This window comes from Ictalurus furcatus, chromosome 2, assembly GCF_023375685.1.
Source record: "Ictalurus furcatus strain D&B chromosome 2, Billie_1.0, whole genome shotgun sequence".
Taxonomy (NCBI): Eukaryota; Metazoa; Chordata; class Actinopteri; order Siluriformes; family Ictaluridae; genus Ictalurus; species Ictalurus furcatus.
This window is the reverse complement of record NC_071256.1, coordinates 31,021,174-31,035,846: the sequence shown is the minus strand read 5'-3', so window position 1 is coordinate 31,035,846 and position 14,673 is coordinate 31,021,174. Positions and strand designations below refer to the sequence as shown.

The window sequence follows — 14,673 nt, the reverse complement described above, 5'->3', positions numbered from 1 at the left end:
CGTGAGATGATGATGATGATGATCATCATCATCATCATGATTATAATTATGATGAAAACACCACCACCACCACCACCACCAATAATAATAATAATAATAATAATAATAATAACAATAACAATAATGACAATAATGATAATAATAATAATAATAATAATAATAATAATAATAAGCATCATCATCATCATCATCTTCATCATCATGATCACTCCAAAACAGGAATATAAGCTAAAAAAGAACCATAAGAAAGTATGAGAGGGAGAGAGAGAGAGAGAGAGAGAGAGAGAGAGAGAGAGAGAGAGATCGGGATGAGAGAGAGAGAGAGAGAGAGAGGTGAGGATGAAGGTGATGTCGTGCTTCTTCCTCCTCCTCCTCTTTCTCCTCCTCCTCTTCTTCTATCTACTCCTCGTGCCCGTCTCTCAGCTCCGCAGTGCACTGGCGGACAGCACAGCACGGGACAGGACACACTCGAACACACTCGAACACACACACACACACACACACACAAAGCAGTGCGCGGGACAGTAGACGGGATCGGCACACACACACACACACGCAAACACAAACACGGTACGGGAGCGCGCACGGGCGCGCGCAGAAGGAGGAGAGCACTCCGGTGCTGAAGTCCCACGCACTGAGCTCGCCTCGTCTTCCACACGGGACTTACTATGAGCTGCTCACGCCTCGGTGACCGTTAGCTGCTGCGCATTCAGAGAGGAACGAGGCAGGAAAGCCTTTCAGCCTTACAGCCTTTCAGTCATGGACACTTTAGCGTGGATGGTGTTTTGCGCGGCGGTAAGTACCGGGACACTTGCAGCGCGATGCGATGCGCACGATGGGATGCAATTAAAGTGTTTTCCAGCTTGCAGCACATGACAGCAACAGCATCCTCCAGTTTGCTTATTGGACAGGGTCTGTCTTTCTGGCTTTAGGCTGGTCTAAAAACCCTGAGGCTGTTTATCCAATAACCATACTGTAAAAACAAACAAACAAACAAACAAAACCCGGAAAATTATAAAGGGAACATGTTCTAGGCGAGGAGTCCAAGTGACTAACCATTCTCTGGTTCTTGGAATGGATGGGTTTACACACACACACACACACACACACACACACACACACACACACTTTGTGTGTTGTTTCAACTTTTACAACAAACATAGAATTCAGATCTGCTTTTATCTCCAGTGATACACCAGCATCAGCAGTGTTCATACAGTTCTACAGTAAGTGCAGATGAAGAGTGTAGGACTGAGTTCAACCCTCAGGGAGTTGCACATTTCAGGCTTTTTAGATCTGCTGCGTTAATACAGTAAACACGCTCCTGTTGTTGAAGAACTTGTTCCTCCATACCATATATTCCCACGATTTCTTCACTCGTTTTAGCATGCTGATACATCATTGCGTAATCCCAAACCGTCCTTCTTTTCTTCTTCTCCCCGCCTTTTTTTTTTTTTTTTAAATAAAAGAAATAATTAGGTAAATTGTTTTTGCTAACACTTATTCATCTGGATGAAAAGAAATCATGTTCATCCAGAGAAAGTAAACAAGCACTTTATATAAGGGAACACGGCTCTGAGGACAGGTGCTTTAATCACCTCTTATGGCAAAACAACACAAACAAACGAACGTTGAGAAATTATTAATTGCTGCTTACAATTAACACTTAAAATGGAAGACACAGTTGTTTTTACTTTGAGTTGGACCTGGTGTTTAAGTATATGCTTTTTATGCTCCATACTTTGGTTGACGTCTTGGACACTATCCGACCACATTCATGTACACTTTAATTTGATAACGCTTAGGTTATATTCATCTGGATGACACACAAAAAAACAAAAACAAAATCATGTTCAAGCAGGGAAAGTAAACAAGCAGGTTATATGAGACCACGGCTCTGGGGACAGGTCCTTTAATCCCATTTTATAATCATGTTGTAAACTGACTCAATTAAGACTGGTCTTTTTTGAGTTTGATAAAGTTGGTCCAGGTTCATCAACATGCAGTTTTGTTCCATACCAGGTTAGATGTCTTGTAGACCCTCCTACCAGACAAGTCGGGGGTTTTTTTTTTTTCTGCTTAAAGATATTTTACACGTCGTCGTGCTCAATGCCAGTGCAACTGACTCAATTAAGACTGCACAAAAGACTTTATTTATTTATTTATTTATTTTAGTTTTATATTGAGTTGGGTGCCTCAACATGATTTTATGGTCCATACCAAGTCGATGTCTTGTACACTCTCCTACTAGACAAGTCCTGCGTGTTGATGTTTTCCACATCACTGTGCTCAGTGCCAATGCTCTTCCTTGTACAGTAGGGGTATGTGCGGATGGCGGTGATATTTAACATTAGCGGGAAGCTGTGAGGGGTCAAGAAGAGTTGTCGCTGTTAACATAAACCAGTGCACTGATTTGAACCACGCGGCGCGCGCGCAGCATCTCTGCATGGCAGAGGCGCGCGCGCGCTGCATATAATCATCTACTGAGACCCGAATATATTTAGAGGCCTGTTTCATCAGCTTAACCTAACTAGTTACGTGATCGTAAGTCGTTAACTACACAGTAAAATCCCTAGTGTTGAATTAACACCCACTGTGTTCATTTGTGTCCAATGGACTTATATAAACACTGTAGGGTGTGCATTCAACACTCTGGGTGTTAAATCAACACTGGGGATTTTGCTGTGTAGCACACCTTTTTTTAACCACCTTTCTTCCTTTGCATAGTGTTAAGAGTGCTGCTTCAGCTGTGTGAAAGTAAGTGTATATCACTCTTTTGTATAGCATGTGCACTCAGATACAAGTGGTGGAACTGTGCTCTGAAACTCTTGTGCAGTGTTGGATTCGTTTTTTATTCAGTCATTCACGATTCAAAAAGCTGTAGTGTGCTCAGCTCTGGATCAGCTAAACCTGATCCTGCATGGCGTAACTGAAGAAGTCCCCATGGGGGAGTGTGTATGTGTGTGTGTGTGTGTGTGTGTGTGTGTGTGCACATGGTGGGCTTTACTGCAAAATGAACAGCTTGACAGGATAGAGCTGATCAGCAAAGGGTATTGATGCAGTCTCATTGTTTAGTGCGGTATACTCACACCACGTGTGTGCAGGGTTTTCACCCACAGTCAGGTCTATCTGCTGCATGCATTTATTTGAAAACCTAAATCAGCCCAGTGGTCAGTCTTTTGGGTGCTGAAGTTACAGTTAGGCGTTAGGCTTAAGAATAAGCAAAGCATCACTGAGATACTGTGACGCACAAGTCAGTGAAAGACTCTTAAGACAGTTAAACAATGTGCGTGTTTTGACACAAAGAGAGATAGACAATGGCAAGGTACAGAAGAATATCTGCTTGATTAGTCATACATATAGTACATTAGACAAAGCTCTGGAAGATTCGTAACAAAACCAGGGTTTGTCAGCAACTGAACTGAATCAAATTAAGAAGATGGAAGCAGGAAAAGAGAGAGGGGGGGAGCAAAGAAGAGAGTAAATGAGGGTGCTAAATTGGTCCCTGTGCCTGGGCATCTGCTTCTGAAAGAAAGTGGGGGTGGGAAGAGGAGTGTGGGGGCAGAAGAGAAAGGAGGGATGGAGGGAGAGAGAAGTCTGTCAATAGTGAGGTGCATGTATTCAAAAAGAGCCGAGAGAGAGAGAGAGAGAGAGAGAGAGAGAGAGAGAGAGAGAGAGAACGGAACATATATAAAACATTTCTGACGGCAGAGAAGTACAAATTATAGAAGCTTTTCTTTCATAGGGTCTTGAAAATTGCTTCCTTATTCCGGTTCTTATGCAATCAGCCTTAGTTCTTATGCCAGGGAGAAATTTTGTTTGTATCAAAAGCAGTTTGTGTTTATATATGTATCATTTTAAATCTTTTTCCATATGTAAATGTGTAAATGCATATGTATAGTAGATGTGTGTATTTTCAAAGAATAAGATGGAGGGAGTAAAATTAATCAATTAAAAAAAAAATCAAGCCACGCTAAAAGGAAAGTTCAGGCAATGTATATGTGCACGTGTTTGTATTTTTATTTTTTTTTTAACCTTAGGATTGTGTGTGTGTAAATGAAAGCATGTGTGTGTGTGTGTGTGTGTGTGTGTGTGTGTGTGGAGTGCCCTCAATCATCCAGCACATGGTTGGTGGACACAGTCTTAACTGTCAATCATGAACACATACTGTGCACAGTTGTCTCGAGCAAACCCTGGACTTATACACACACGCGTTATACACACATGCACACACTTTCTCAGGAGGTTCTAATTGAGGAGAGTGTGTCAGAGTGATTATGTCAGTCCCTCCAGGATTTTCAAGGAAGTTTTCAAGAAGTTCAAGTAGTTTTCCGCAAAAAAAAAGAAAAAAAAAAGCATTAAACGGCCACAGCAAAATCAAGTATTTTGGCCGGAACAATCACAAAAAAACTCCTGTACAGACTGTTATGTTAGACTTCCAAAAGTATTTAAGTCACTGGATGATCATTTTCACACGTATGTGCTCACAGCAGGGTTAAGAATCGTCTTGGGGACTATAGCATATACTGTACATATAGAAAGTATCAGTGTGTGGCCTATTAAGGCTGTATTCTCTGACGAGTGCAACGGAAACAGCTGCAAGCAAAACTGTGTACCATCCCTCCTTCACACACCCTAATTTATGGACCGAGCGGTGCAGTAAAGTCCACTCCATGGGCTCCAGTTCAGCTCTTAAAAGCCTCTGTTCCCTCAAAGGAGTTAAAGAACTTACAGTCCACTTATTCTGTGGAGTTAGGGAGTTGCCACAAAATGAGAGGCCGTGGGTGCTCACTTTTGGTATTTGTGTGTTAAAGTATGATGTCTTTTTAATCCTGTCCTTTTATTACCTCTGATGTGTAATGAAGGCCTTGAGATAAATCAAATCAATAAGTACAAGTTAAAGGAATACTCCACTGCTCCATCCACCACATCTGCAGCATGTGTTCAGTCATCACACAGAGTAATTTCTATGTTTTCCTGTACTATACAGTACTGTACTGATTAAGGAAGGAAACCTGTTTATGCACAATATGCTTGTAATGGAAGTCTTACGGCAATTGTTGAACAGCAAACAACAAATATTCATTAGAAATGCATATTTTTCATTTTCATGAATTCTTCACTCAAAGAGTTAGATACAAAGCAAAAACTTTGAATAGAAATAAAATATATAAATATGTAAAAAACGTTCTTTCAGAGAAGGGATTGTTTTTTGTTTTTTTTTTAGAGAAAAAAACATTGTGGTCACTAATGGAGTCAACGGAGTGCCTCAGTTTCCACCCGATCACACAAATACCATAGGGAGAGAAAATGTGTGTAGCTGGAAGTACTTTTTACTGTATTACTCGAGTTGGAAAGTGGGATAAAACTACATAAAGAAAACAGCTTTTGGTAACATTTTTGGTGCGTCATCCTAAGACCTTAACCTTATTTTCACACCAGCAAGCGACAAAGTGACACAAAGTGACACTCAATCATCTGAGCTTTCAAGTTTGAATCCCAATGATGCGACAGCCATGAATGGCCAGAAGAAAAGAAAGAAAATTTGTCCTCTGGTTGGGAAGGAAGGCATCCACTCTCTTTTCTGTCAATCATAGTCACACTAGCCAATCACAGCTATCTGTAAGATTGTGTACGTTGTATGTGGAAGAGGGTAGATAGCACTTTCCTCTGAGCATGAGCATCAGTTTGGAAATATGTGGTTAGCTGGCTACACATGTCTTGGAGGATGCACAGGGCAGTTGGCTAATGGGTGGAAATTTGACCAAATTAAGGAAAAAAATAGAATTGGGATTTTCATTAGACCAATCTATTGACCAGTGGTCACCAACTCTGTTCCTGGAGATCTACCTTCCTGAAGACTTTAGCTCCAACCATAATCATGCCCACCTGACCATCCAATCATTGCCTTAAGAAGTTCTTGATCAACTAAAACAGGTGTGTTCGATTTTGGTTTCAGATGAAACCTGCATTAAGGTTGATCTCAAGGAAGTGGGTTGGTGACCACTGCTTTTGACCAATCTATGTGGTCCAGTGTTTCTTCACTTTCCCACTCACAACTTTAGTTCCTACTTGCAACTTGTTTCCATTTTCTGTTTGCTATGAGTATATGGAGCTAGTATAGTTTGCTTGCTTTGCTAATCTGTCAAGGAAGCTAGCACAAAGCCTAGCTGATTAGTGCATTATTTCTTTTGTGTTTAACTAGTTAGCTTTAGAATCTATACATAAAGTAGCTACTACAGTTATTCATCAGAACTAAAAAAAAAAAGAAGAGAAAAGCTGGATAATCCACGGGCACAAGCGAGAACAGTAGAGGTCTATACACACCCACTAGAGAGAAACTACACGCAACATGTGCGACTTGTTGCTTGCTAGTGTGAATAGTGTAAAACTTGTGGCTTTAAATGTTCATTATATATAGTAGCTCCATATTTTAAAGGTTTATTGATGGAATTCAACAGCTGCCGTTAGACTTCCATTATAAGTGCGTTTGAAATGTTCTGTTCTTTCCTCAGTACTGGAAACGAGTCAAAATATTGTTTGTGGTAATCACATATATGCTGCAGATATGTACAGTGAAGAGAGATGAGTATTCCTTTAAAGGCCAATGTTAGTCATTTCTATCAATAGTGCTGACATTAAGCAAAATGAGAAAAGCTCAAGTGTGATGAAATGATGAACACTGTATGTGTGTGTCTGTGTTTGTGTCTCCGTAGGTGGCAGTAGTGTGTGGCTCTACATTAGAATTGCCCCAGGAAGACGTATGTGCTTCTGGTCACTACACCAGCGGTGGCGAATGCTGCATAGAGTGTCCACCGGGGGAGGGTGTAATCACCCCGTGTGGAGATACTCAAACCGAGTGTGGCCAGTGCCTTGACAGTGAGTACATACTGCACACACACACACACACACACACACACACACAAACACACACACAGGGTGAAAAGCAGTCATTATGTGGCTTCATGCAGCCTCTTTGATGTGTGTGTGTGAGGCTGCAGTTAACAGCATACGCGGTGTCTGATTACTTTCATTAGGAGCATTTTTCTGGCCAGTGCACCGTGTCCTGGAGGATCTCCTACCTGATGCCTGATGCCAGTTTTTGTGTTGTTAATTGATACGATGCTTGGGAAGATAATATGTGGTTGAGTTGGGATGCTTTCTATAGAATCTGCTGACACATTTACTGTGAAGACAATGTCAAGTAGGTTGGGCATGTTCTTGTATATTTACTCACTGTCATAATAAAGAAATCTTCACTTTGTCCTCTTCTGTAATAAATTCCTGATATAATGTAAAAAGAACAACCAGGGACTAAATAGGGCTCTCTGTGCACCTGAAACAATTGGATCGATGAATAAGATAAAAACAGCACAAAGGCTTTAAATAGCAGTCCCAAGACAGCTCACTTGTTTTTTCTTTTCTTTTTTTCTTTTTTTTTTTTTTGCAGCACAATGGGTGTGGAGTGATTCATGTGAAGAAAGAAATATGACCATCTTAAACGGTGGAACATTCAGGTTTAGGGTGGAGACACTTCTTCTAACCCCCAATCCGTAATATGATTAAAGTTTTATTATAATATTAATAATAAGAATATTTTTGTTGTCAGGATATACTGTATTTATAAAGTCATGAGGTGAGATTTAACATCAGATAGCTTCAAGGGGTTCATCTATATTCCTAACAAATCTTATCTCTAAAGTAACAGATGTGAGCAAGTATGAATCTATCTGCTGTAGAATACACTTTGTATTTATCAAGGCAGCTAGTTTGGTTTGTCAGTTATTATCATGCTAGGTAACTAAAGAGATGAGGAATAAACTTTTGTTAGTTAGCCTTAGCTAATGTTTTTCCACGTTCCTTGGATCTTCTGTGAATGGGTCAATAACTTGCCATGAATGTGATTTCAGGCAGACATTTTTTTTTTGTACTTTTAGTAAAAAGGCATTTAAATAGTTCTCTGAGAGTCAAGGCTACATGAAAAGGGAACTCCTTTTTCTTAGCTTTAATGTAGCATATACAGTGGAGCTTGGAAATTTAGAATTACCCTTTAGAAAATGACCTAAAATATCATCAGATTAAAAGTAGATAAAGAGAACCCAATGAAACAAATACGACAAAAGTACTATATAAAATATTATACTTGGTCACATATTTACTGAGTAAAATGATCCAATAATACATATCTGTGAGTGGCAAAAGTATGTGAACCTTTGCATTCAGTATCTGGTGTGACCCCCTTGTGTAGCAATAACTAAAAGTTTGTGGTAAATGTTGATCAGTCATGCACATCGGCTCGGAGGAATTTTAGCCCAATCCTCAGTACAGAACAGCTTCAACTCTGGGATGTTGTCTTCCTGCATTGTCATGCTGCATGGACCACTTTTCCTTCAGATTCAGTTCATTTTCCTTTAGAATTCACTGGAATAATTCAGAATCCATTGTTCCATCAATGATGGCAAATCATCCTGGCCCAGATGCAGCAAAACTGGCCCAAACCATGATACTACCACTACCATGTTTCACACATGGGATAAGCTTCTTATGTTGGAATGCTGTGTTGTCCTTTCTCCAAACATAACGCTTTCCATTTAAACCAAAAAATTCTATTTTGATCTCATCCATCCACAAAACATTTTTCCAAAACCCTTCTGGCTTGTCCACGTGATCTTTAGCAAATTCAGACAGGTAGCAATGTTTATTCTGGAGAGCAATGACTTTCTCCTTGCAACCCTGCCATGCACATCATTGTTGTTCAGTTTTCTCCTGATGGTGGACTCATGAACATTAAAATGTTCAAATGAACAGTGTTATCATGTTGTCTTGGAATTATGGCGATTACCAGACAACACTTTTGGAGGTTCTACTCAAAGCTGTTCACCCAGTAAGCACTGATCAAAGATGCTCATGGAAATCCAACACCGGGCCAGCATGGCTTTAATTGGGTTATAAAAAGATGTTAGTGGTTAACTTTGGCCACATCATCAAAAACTTTTTTATGCATCTTTTTGACATCTTTGTGCTCACTTGGGCATCTCCTCAGTGGTTAGACTTTTCTATGGCAAACATTTATTAGGATGAGTATGAGGACATTCAAAACATGATATTAAATGAGCTATAAATAGATAGTGTATGTACCGAGTTAAACGGAGTCAATTCCTGACATTACACTCTCCACTGCATTTAAGTGTCTTGAAGTCATTGCCATTTTTTTCCGTCTTGTTGGTTTGTAATTAGATGTTACACAGTGTCATGTACAAACACTGTCAGAAAATTCCGACTGACCAAGTGGTAATTATGAGTTATGACACGAACACGTGGACACTTTGCAAGATTGTAATTACTGTAATCCTGGTGTAATGTGCTGTACTTATCATAGAACTCATTGGAAATGGTGTTGTTGTGAGCCACTTTTTTTTATAGCAGCACTGGCAACATGCTCTATACAAAAGTGCTCCATACAGTGCTAGTGTGAATGCAGACTTAAAAAGAAGACTTGGGATAAGCTACCTAGTGCAAATATTTTTTATCTGCAGCCATAGTTCATCCATCCATCCATTTTCCATGCCGCTTATCCTACATAGGGTCGCTGATGAGCCTACAGAACTTGGGGTACAAGGCAGGGGACACCCTGGATGGGGTGCCAGCCCATCGCATGGCACAATCGGGCGCACATTCACACACTATGGTCAAATAGGAAATGACAATCAGCCTATAATGCATGTCTATGGACTGGAGGAGGAAACCGGAGTACCCAGAGGAAACCCCAAAGCACGGGGAGAACATGTAAACTCCGTGCACACAGGGCGAAGGCGGGCACCTGTCTTTTTAGTGAAATTTAGGCTAACCATTCAGTTTGTATGGTAATCTAATTCAAGCCTGTATGGTAATCGTATACCTCCGTGTGTGAGGTGGAAATTTTTATTACATATGTGTTGTAACAGCAATTTTTTAAAATATGATTTTAGCTAATTTTATTCAAATATAACAACCACAGGTAATCAGAATTTATATTAAAAGTTAAAACACTAGGATGCACTGAACAGATCTGAGTCCAAACCTATGAGCATATCAGTTTCAGTGGCAATAATTCACAAAGCAGACTTAATATAGGAAGCCAAAAACAAGGCTTCCTTTAAGGCCTCTTGCCTCTTCTGACTTTCTGCATAAATAATAATAAAGTTTGCACTTCCTAAAAAAAGTTGGAAGACCTGCTGTAGTAATCAGTAATATCATGACTCTCATATCCTTCCAACACATTTGATACTGTTTAATTTGATAAGAGTAAGGATTTATAAAGCACTATTCGGCATCACCCAGATGACGATGGGTTCCCCTTTGAGTCAGGTTCCTCTCAAGGTTTCTTCCTCATGTCTTCTCAGGGAGTTTTTCCTTGCCAATGTCGCCTCTGCCTCGCTAATTAGTGATCTAGATGTACAGTATATCCAAATTTCTTTAAAGCTGCTTTGTGACAATTATTGTTAGAAATTCTTTACAAAAATAATTGAATTGAATAGTAATGTGTTAGTTCCACTTTGAGCTGCTAGAACAGCTTCACTGTGCCTTAACATAGATTTTTACAAGTTTTTTTTTCGAACTATACTGGAGTGAAGAACATCATTCTTCCAAAAGATATTCCCACAGTAGATATTTTCTGATCATGATGATGAAGAGCGCTGTCTAACACATTGCTCCAAAATCTGCCATAGTTGTTCAATTGGTTGAAATCTGGTGGTTGTGAAGGCCATCGCACCAGGATAGAAATGTTTCATCAGTTAGATCCCTTAGTCTAGATTAGTCTCAGTTAGAGTTGTCCTCTAAAGGGACAAGCAGACCCAAACCATGACAGCAAAATTCTATACATAGCATAACAGCGCTTATATATATATATATATATATATATATATATATAAATATATATATATTATATGTGTATGTGTGTGTGTGTGTGTGTGTGTGTGAGACAGATATGGAAAGCAATATAAATTATATAAAAATAAATCTTGGCATTTTGAAAGGTGATGCAATTTAATATTACAGAAAAGTTGGTTATATATATATATTTAAAAAAACAAACTTATTTTCACATACATAGACACATACACACATGCCTTGTCCTCCTGCAGTTATCAGCAGATACTGAAAAATGTATCTGTCCACTCTGTCTCGCTCTCTCTCTCTCTGTTCCCTAAGCAGACACTCAATGTTCCCTAAGCAGATATCATTATTGGCACATTTAACTTGTCTAAAGACTGAACAAAACCTCCTCCCAGTTGTGCTTGAGTCTGTGTTTACAGTCACACTTTGTACTTACCTAATGAAGTGGAAATGAAGGTGTTCAGTACAGCAGCTCTTTCACACCAACACGGTCTTACAGTCTGGAACTCCAGCTGATTAGTAATGGTGAGAATTTGGCAAAAGCACGTTTATTTAATGAGGCATTTACAGACAGGTGAGAGATAAAACTGTGACCAGGGATGTTTGCCTGTTACATATTTTATCCATGTGAGAGAATAAGAGACAGAGAGTTTTCATTCATTTCAATTAAACGCTTAATCTTGGTCAGGTTCAGTGAATCCTAAGTCTATTCGAGGATCACTGGGCTTGATGCAGGACCACACCCTGGATGGGATGTTAGTCCAATGCAGAGTGCCATGCATACACATTCACACCTAAATTATAAGAAAGCAATTTTAAATATATGTAATGCTTAACACAAAAGGTCCTATCTATCATTGATCAAAACATCAAAGTAGTTTATTGTTTTTTACTTTCCCAGCATGATGTCAAAAAGTTAGACCTAGCCAGGACAGATTAAATTATTCTCAAAATCCCAGTTTTCTCTAAAACTTAAAAAGTAATTTCACATAAATATAGGTGCGGGCAGTATCCAATTATCACTGGATAATTAAGTTTTCTTAGCGAACAAAATTATTTTCCTTTCTGCTAGGGAAACACTCTGTTGTAGGGTTCTACATAGAGCAGTGGTGTCTAATCTTATCCACAAAAGGCCGGTGTGGGTGTGGGTTTTCATTCCAATCAAGCAGGAGCCACACCTGATTCCACCTGTTTAATCAGTTGATCTTGGCTTTCAATAGACTCAGGTGTGGCTTCTGCTTGGTTGGAATGAACACGTGCACCCACACCGGCCCTTTCCAGAGAAGATTGGATACCCCTGACATCGAAACTTTAAGGGTTGACCCAGATTGACTTCAGAGTACTTAAAAACTAACCAATTACATTGTTACTCACACTAACAGATTAGCAGATGATTTTTTCTACCATTTTTACATCTTACCTCCTATTCCTGTTCAATTTTTTTTGTAATTTGTTTCAGAAATAATTGGACTTTTTTTTTAATTAAAGGTAATGATTGTGATTGCAAGTAAACTTGCCCAAGTGCATGTAATTGCAAACAGCTGCAATTGCAAGCAGTTAAAATGCTTTTGGTTAAATTACTTTGGCCATCTAGATCCTTCTGGTTCATACTGCGCTAGGTCATAGGCCAAAAGTCAGTCCATTAACTCTACTCATGAGAGCAATCTACTGCAATCAAAATAATAAAGGCAATTAACACACCATTTTACAATGTACACTCATTATCAGGACTTGTTTAAATGTCTGTATGTACTGTTAATGTCACTGTCCTGGCAGTGCGGTGGGAAACAAACCAGGATCTTAGAATATATAGTTCTAGCATTATTGTTATTTGGATAGGAAGCGAAAAATTTCTACATTTCTTTGAGCATGAAGTTTTGAACACAAGTGTGAGCACAAGTAGAACACAAGTAGAGTACTTGCACTATAAAAGCATGCTATGTGTCATATGTAGGTCAGAGTGATAAAGTGAATGCTAGTTTGTAGAGCTGAGAGTGCTGATCTGTCAGAGCCCGAAAACTGTAAGATGTTGTAGCGACCCATTCATAATTAATGAAAGAGAGTGGGATACATGAAGAGAAAGAGATGGGTTGGGTGTGTTGTTAGCTGACTAGACAGTTTTGTAGCACACTAGAACCTAGTTTTCCTTGTCCATATGTGAAGCAAGCAGACAGACCAGTTTGATCTCAGTTTTAATTGGTCAGCACTAACTGTGAATATGTTTATGTGAGTATGGGCAAAGTCTTCTCCCACTAGTATGGTTCGAGGGCAGCTGGCATTGTATTTGCACCACAAGCAGGGCTTTCGATATTGTAGCTATGTGTGGCACATGATGAAAGGGCATATTTGTTGTCCGTATCGTTCCACACACCCCCTCTCTTGTGTAGCAGCTTGTAGCCTTCTGCTTCATGGCATGTACAGATGTTTGGATGTAATGGCTACCATCAATGTGTTGCCCTGGTTATTCAGTGTAAATAGGCCCTTCCGGATGTCTCACGTCGATGTGACGCATTTTAAACCTCGGGGTAAAAATAGAATTTTGCTAACAAACTGCCTGGATGTGTTTGTGCTTTTTGCATGTGTGATGTTGGTTCATAATAGCCTCCATTCACAAGCCATGGGATCATTTAGACAGCCCCGTATTAGTGAAATGAATACCGGGGAAGGCCTGTTTCAAATAAGAATCAGGCATTTTTTCCCCTAATCAAACAAAACCAATGAAGGGGTTTATTTGTTTGCATGGTGAAGTTTCTCTGTGAGACCCAATCCGGGACCTAACAAGGCATATTAAAAATAGCTATTTCTCTATAACAAATGGCTTAATTAACGGTTAAAAGAGCATTCTGCATATAACAGTTACTGTGTTGTTTGGAGTGTTATGTACGATTCTATTGCACCATATCTCATTGTTGTGTTTTTGTCCACCACTGTCCTGGTACTACAATAACCAGAAACTGAGGCAATGGTAGAGGATATGCGCACAAACCAAACATTTGGTTAGTTATATATAAGGTATGAGAGCATTGCATGCCAATTCTGCCTACCTAGGGTGAATTTGTCAATGGATGTAGTTCAATCGATGGAGATTCATGTTTTCTGATATAATTCAATACACCTATACAGTCAACAACTGATCAAACAAAAGCAAACACAAGAGTGCAAGTAGTTCTAGTGGTTCATTAGCTAGCCAAGGAACATATACTAAATAATAATACAGAGTGAATGAAGATATGAATACTGTGGTATTAGAATATGGCGGCTGTGGCTCAGTTGGCATTGAAGACATAGCAATTGTTTTAGGGAGGTTGTAGCTCAGCGGTTAAGACGTTGGACTTCTGATCGGAAGTGAGATTGTGCGTTCAAATCCCAGCACTGACAAGTTGCCACTGTTCGGCCTTTGAGCAAGACCCTTAACCCTCAACTGCTCAGTTGTATACATGAGATAATTGTAAGTAGCTCTGGATAAGGGTGTCCACCAAATGCTGTAATGTAATGTAATGTTTTACAAAATGCTAATGGAGTAGCTAATAGCAACTGAGCTAATCAGCCAGGCTGACCTTCCCAATTTGATTGTAGTCCATCAAAATGGACTTCCACCCTCCATCTTTATCATGAGGAGCTATTTTTTTTTTTTTATGTTTCCAGCATTCAAACTAGAAAAAAAATTACTGTAAGAGGTGAGTAGACATGTTCACACCAAATGTACTGAGAGTTACTGAAAGCATGTATTTAAGTTTCTGTTGAACATGGCAGCTGGCTATTTTTTTTTTGTTTGTTTTTACATTGTGTAATTCT

The 14,673-nt window shown here is 39.4% G+C and overlaps 1 protein-coding gene across 1 annotated transcript in view; it reads left to right on the top strand.

Annotated features, from left to right (window-relative positions):
* The first annotated feature begins 321 nt into the window (after window positions 1-321).
* The window catches only part of ngfra (nerve growth factor receptor a (TNFR superfamily, member 16)), a 46,997-nt gene continuing 32,645 nt past the window's right edge, over window positions 322-14,673 (top strand). The window contains exons 1-2 of the mRNA XM_053614266.1: window positions 322-795; window positions 6,717-6,879. Coding sequence (XP_053470241.1) covers window positions 760-795; window positions 6,717-6,879 — 199 coding nt within the window. The 5' untranslated portion in view covers window positions 322-759. The remainder of the gene's footprint in view (window positions 796-6,716; window positions 6,880-14,673) is intronic.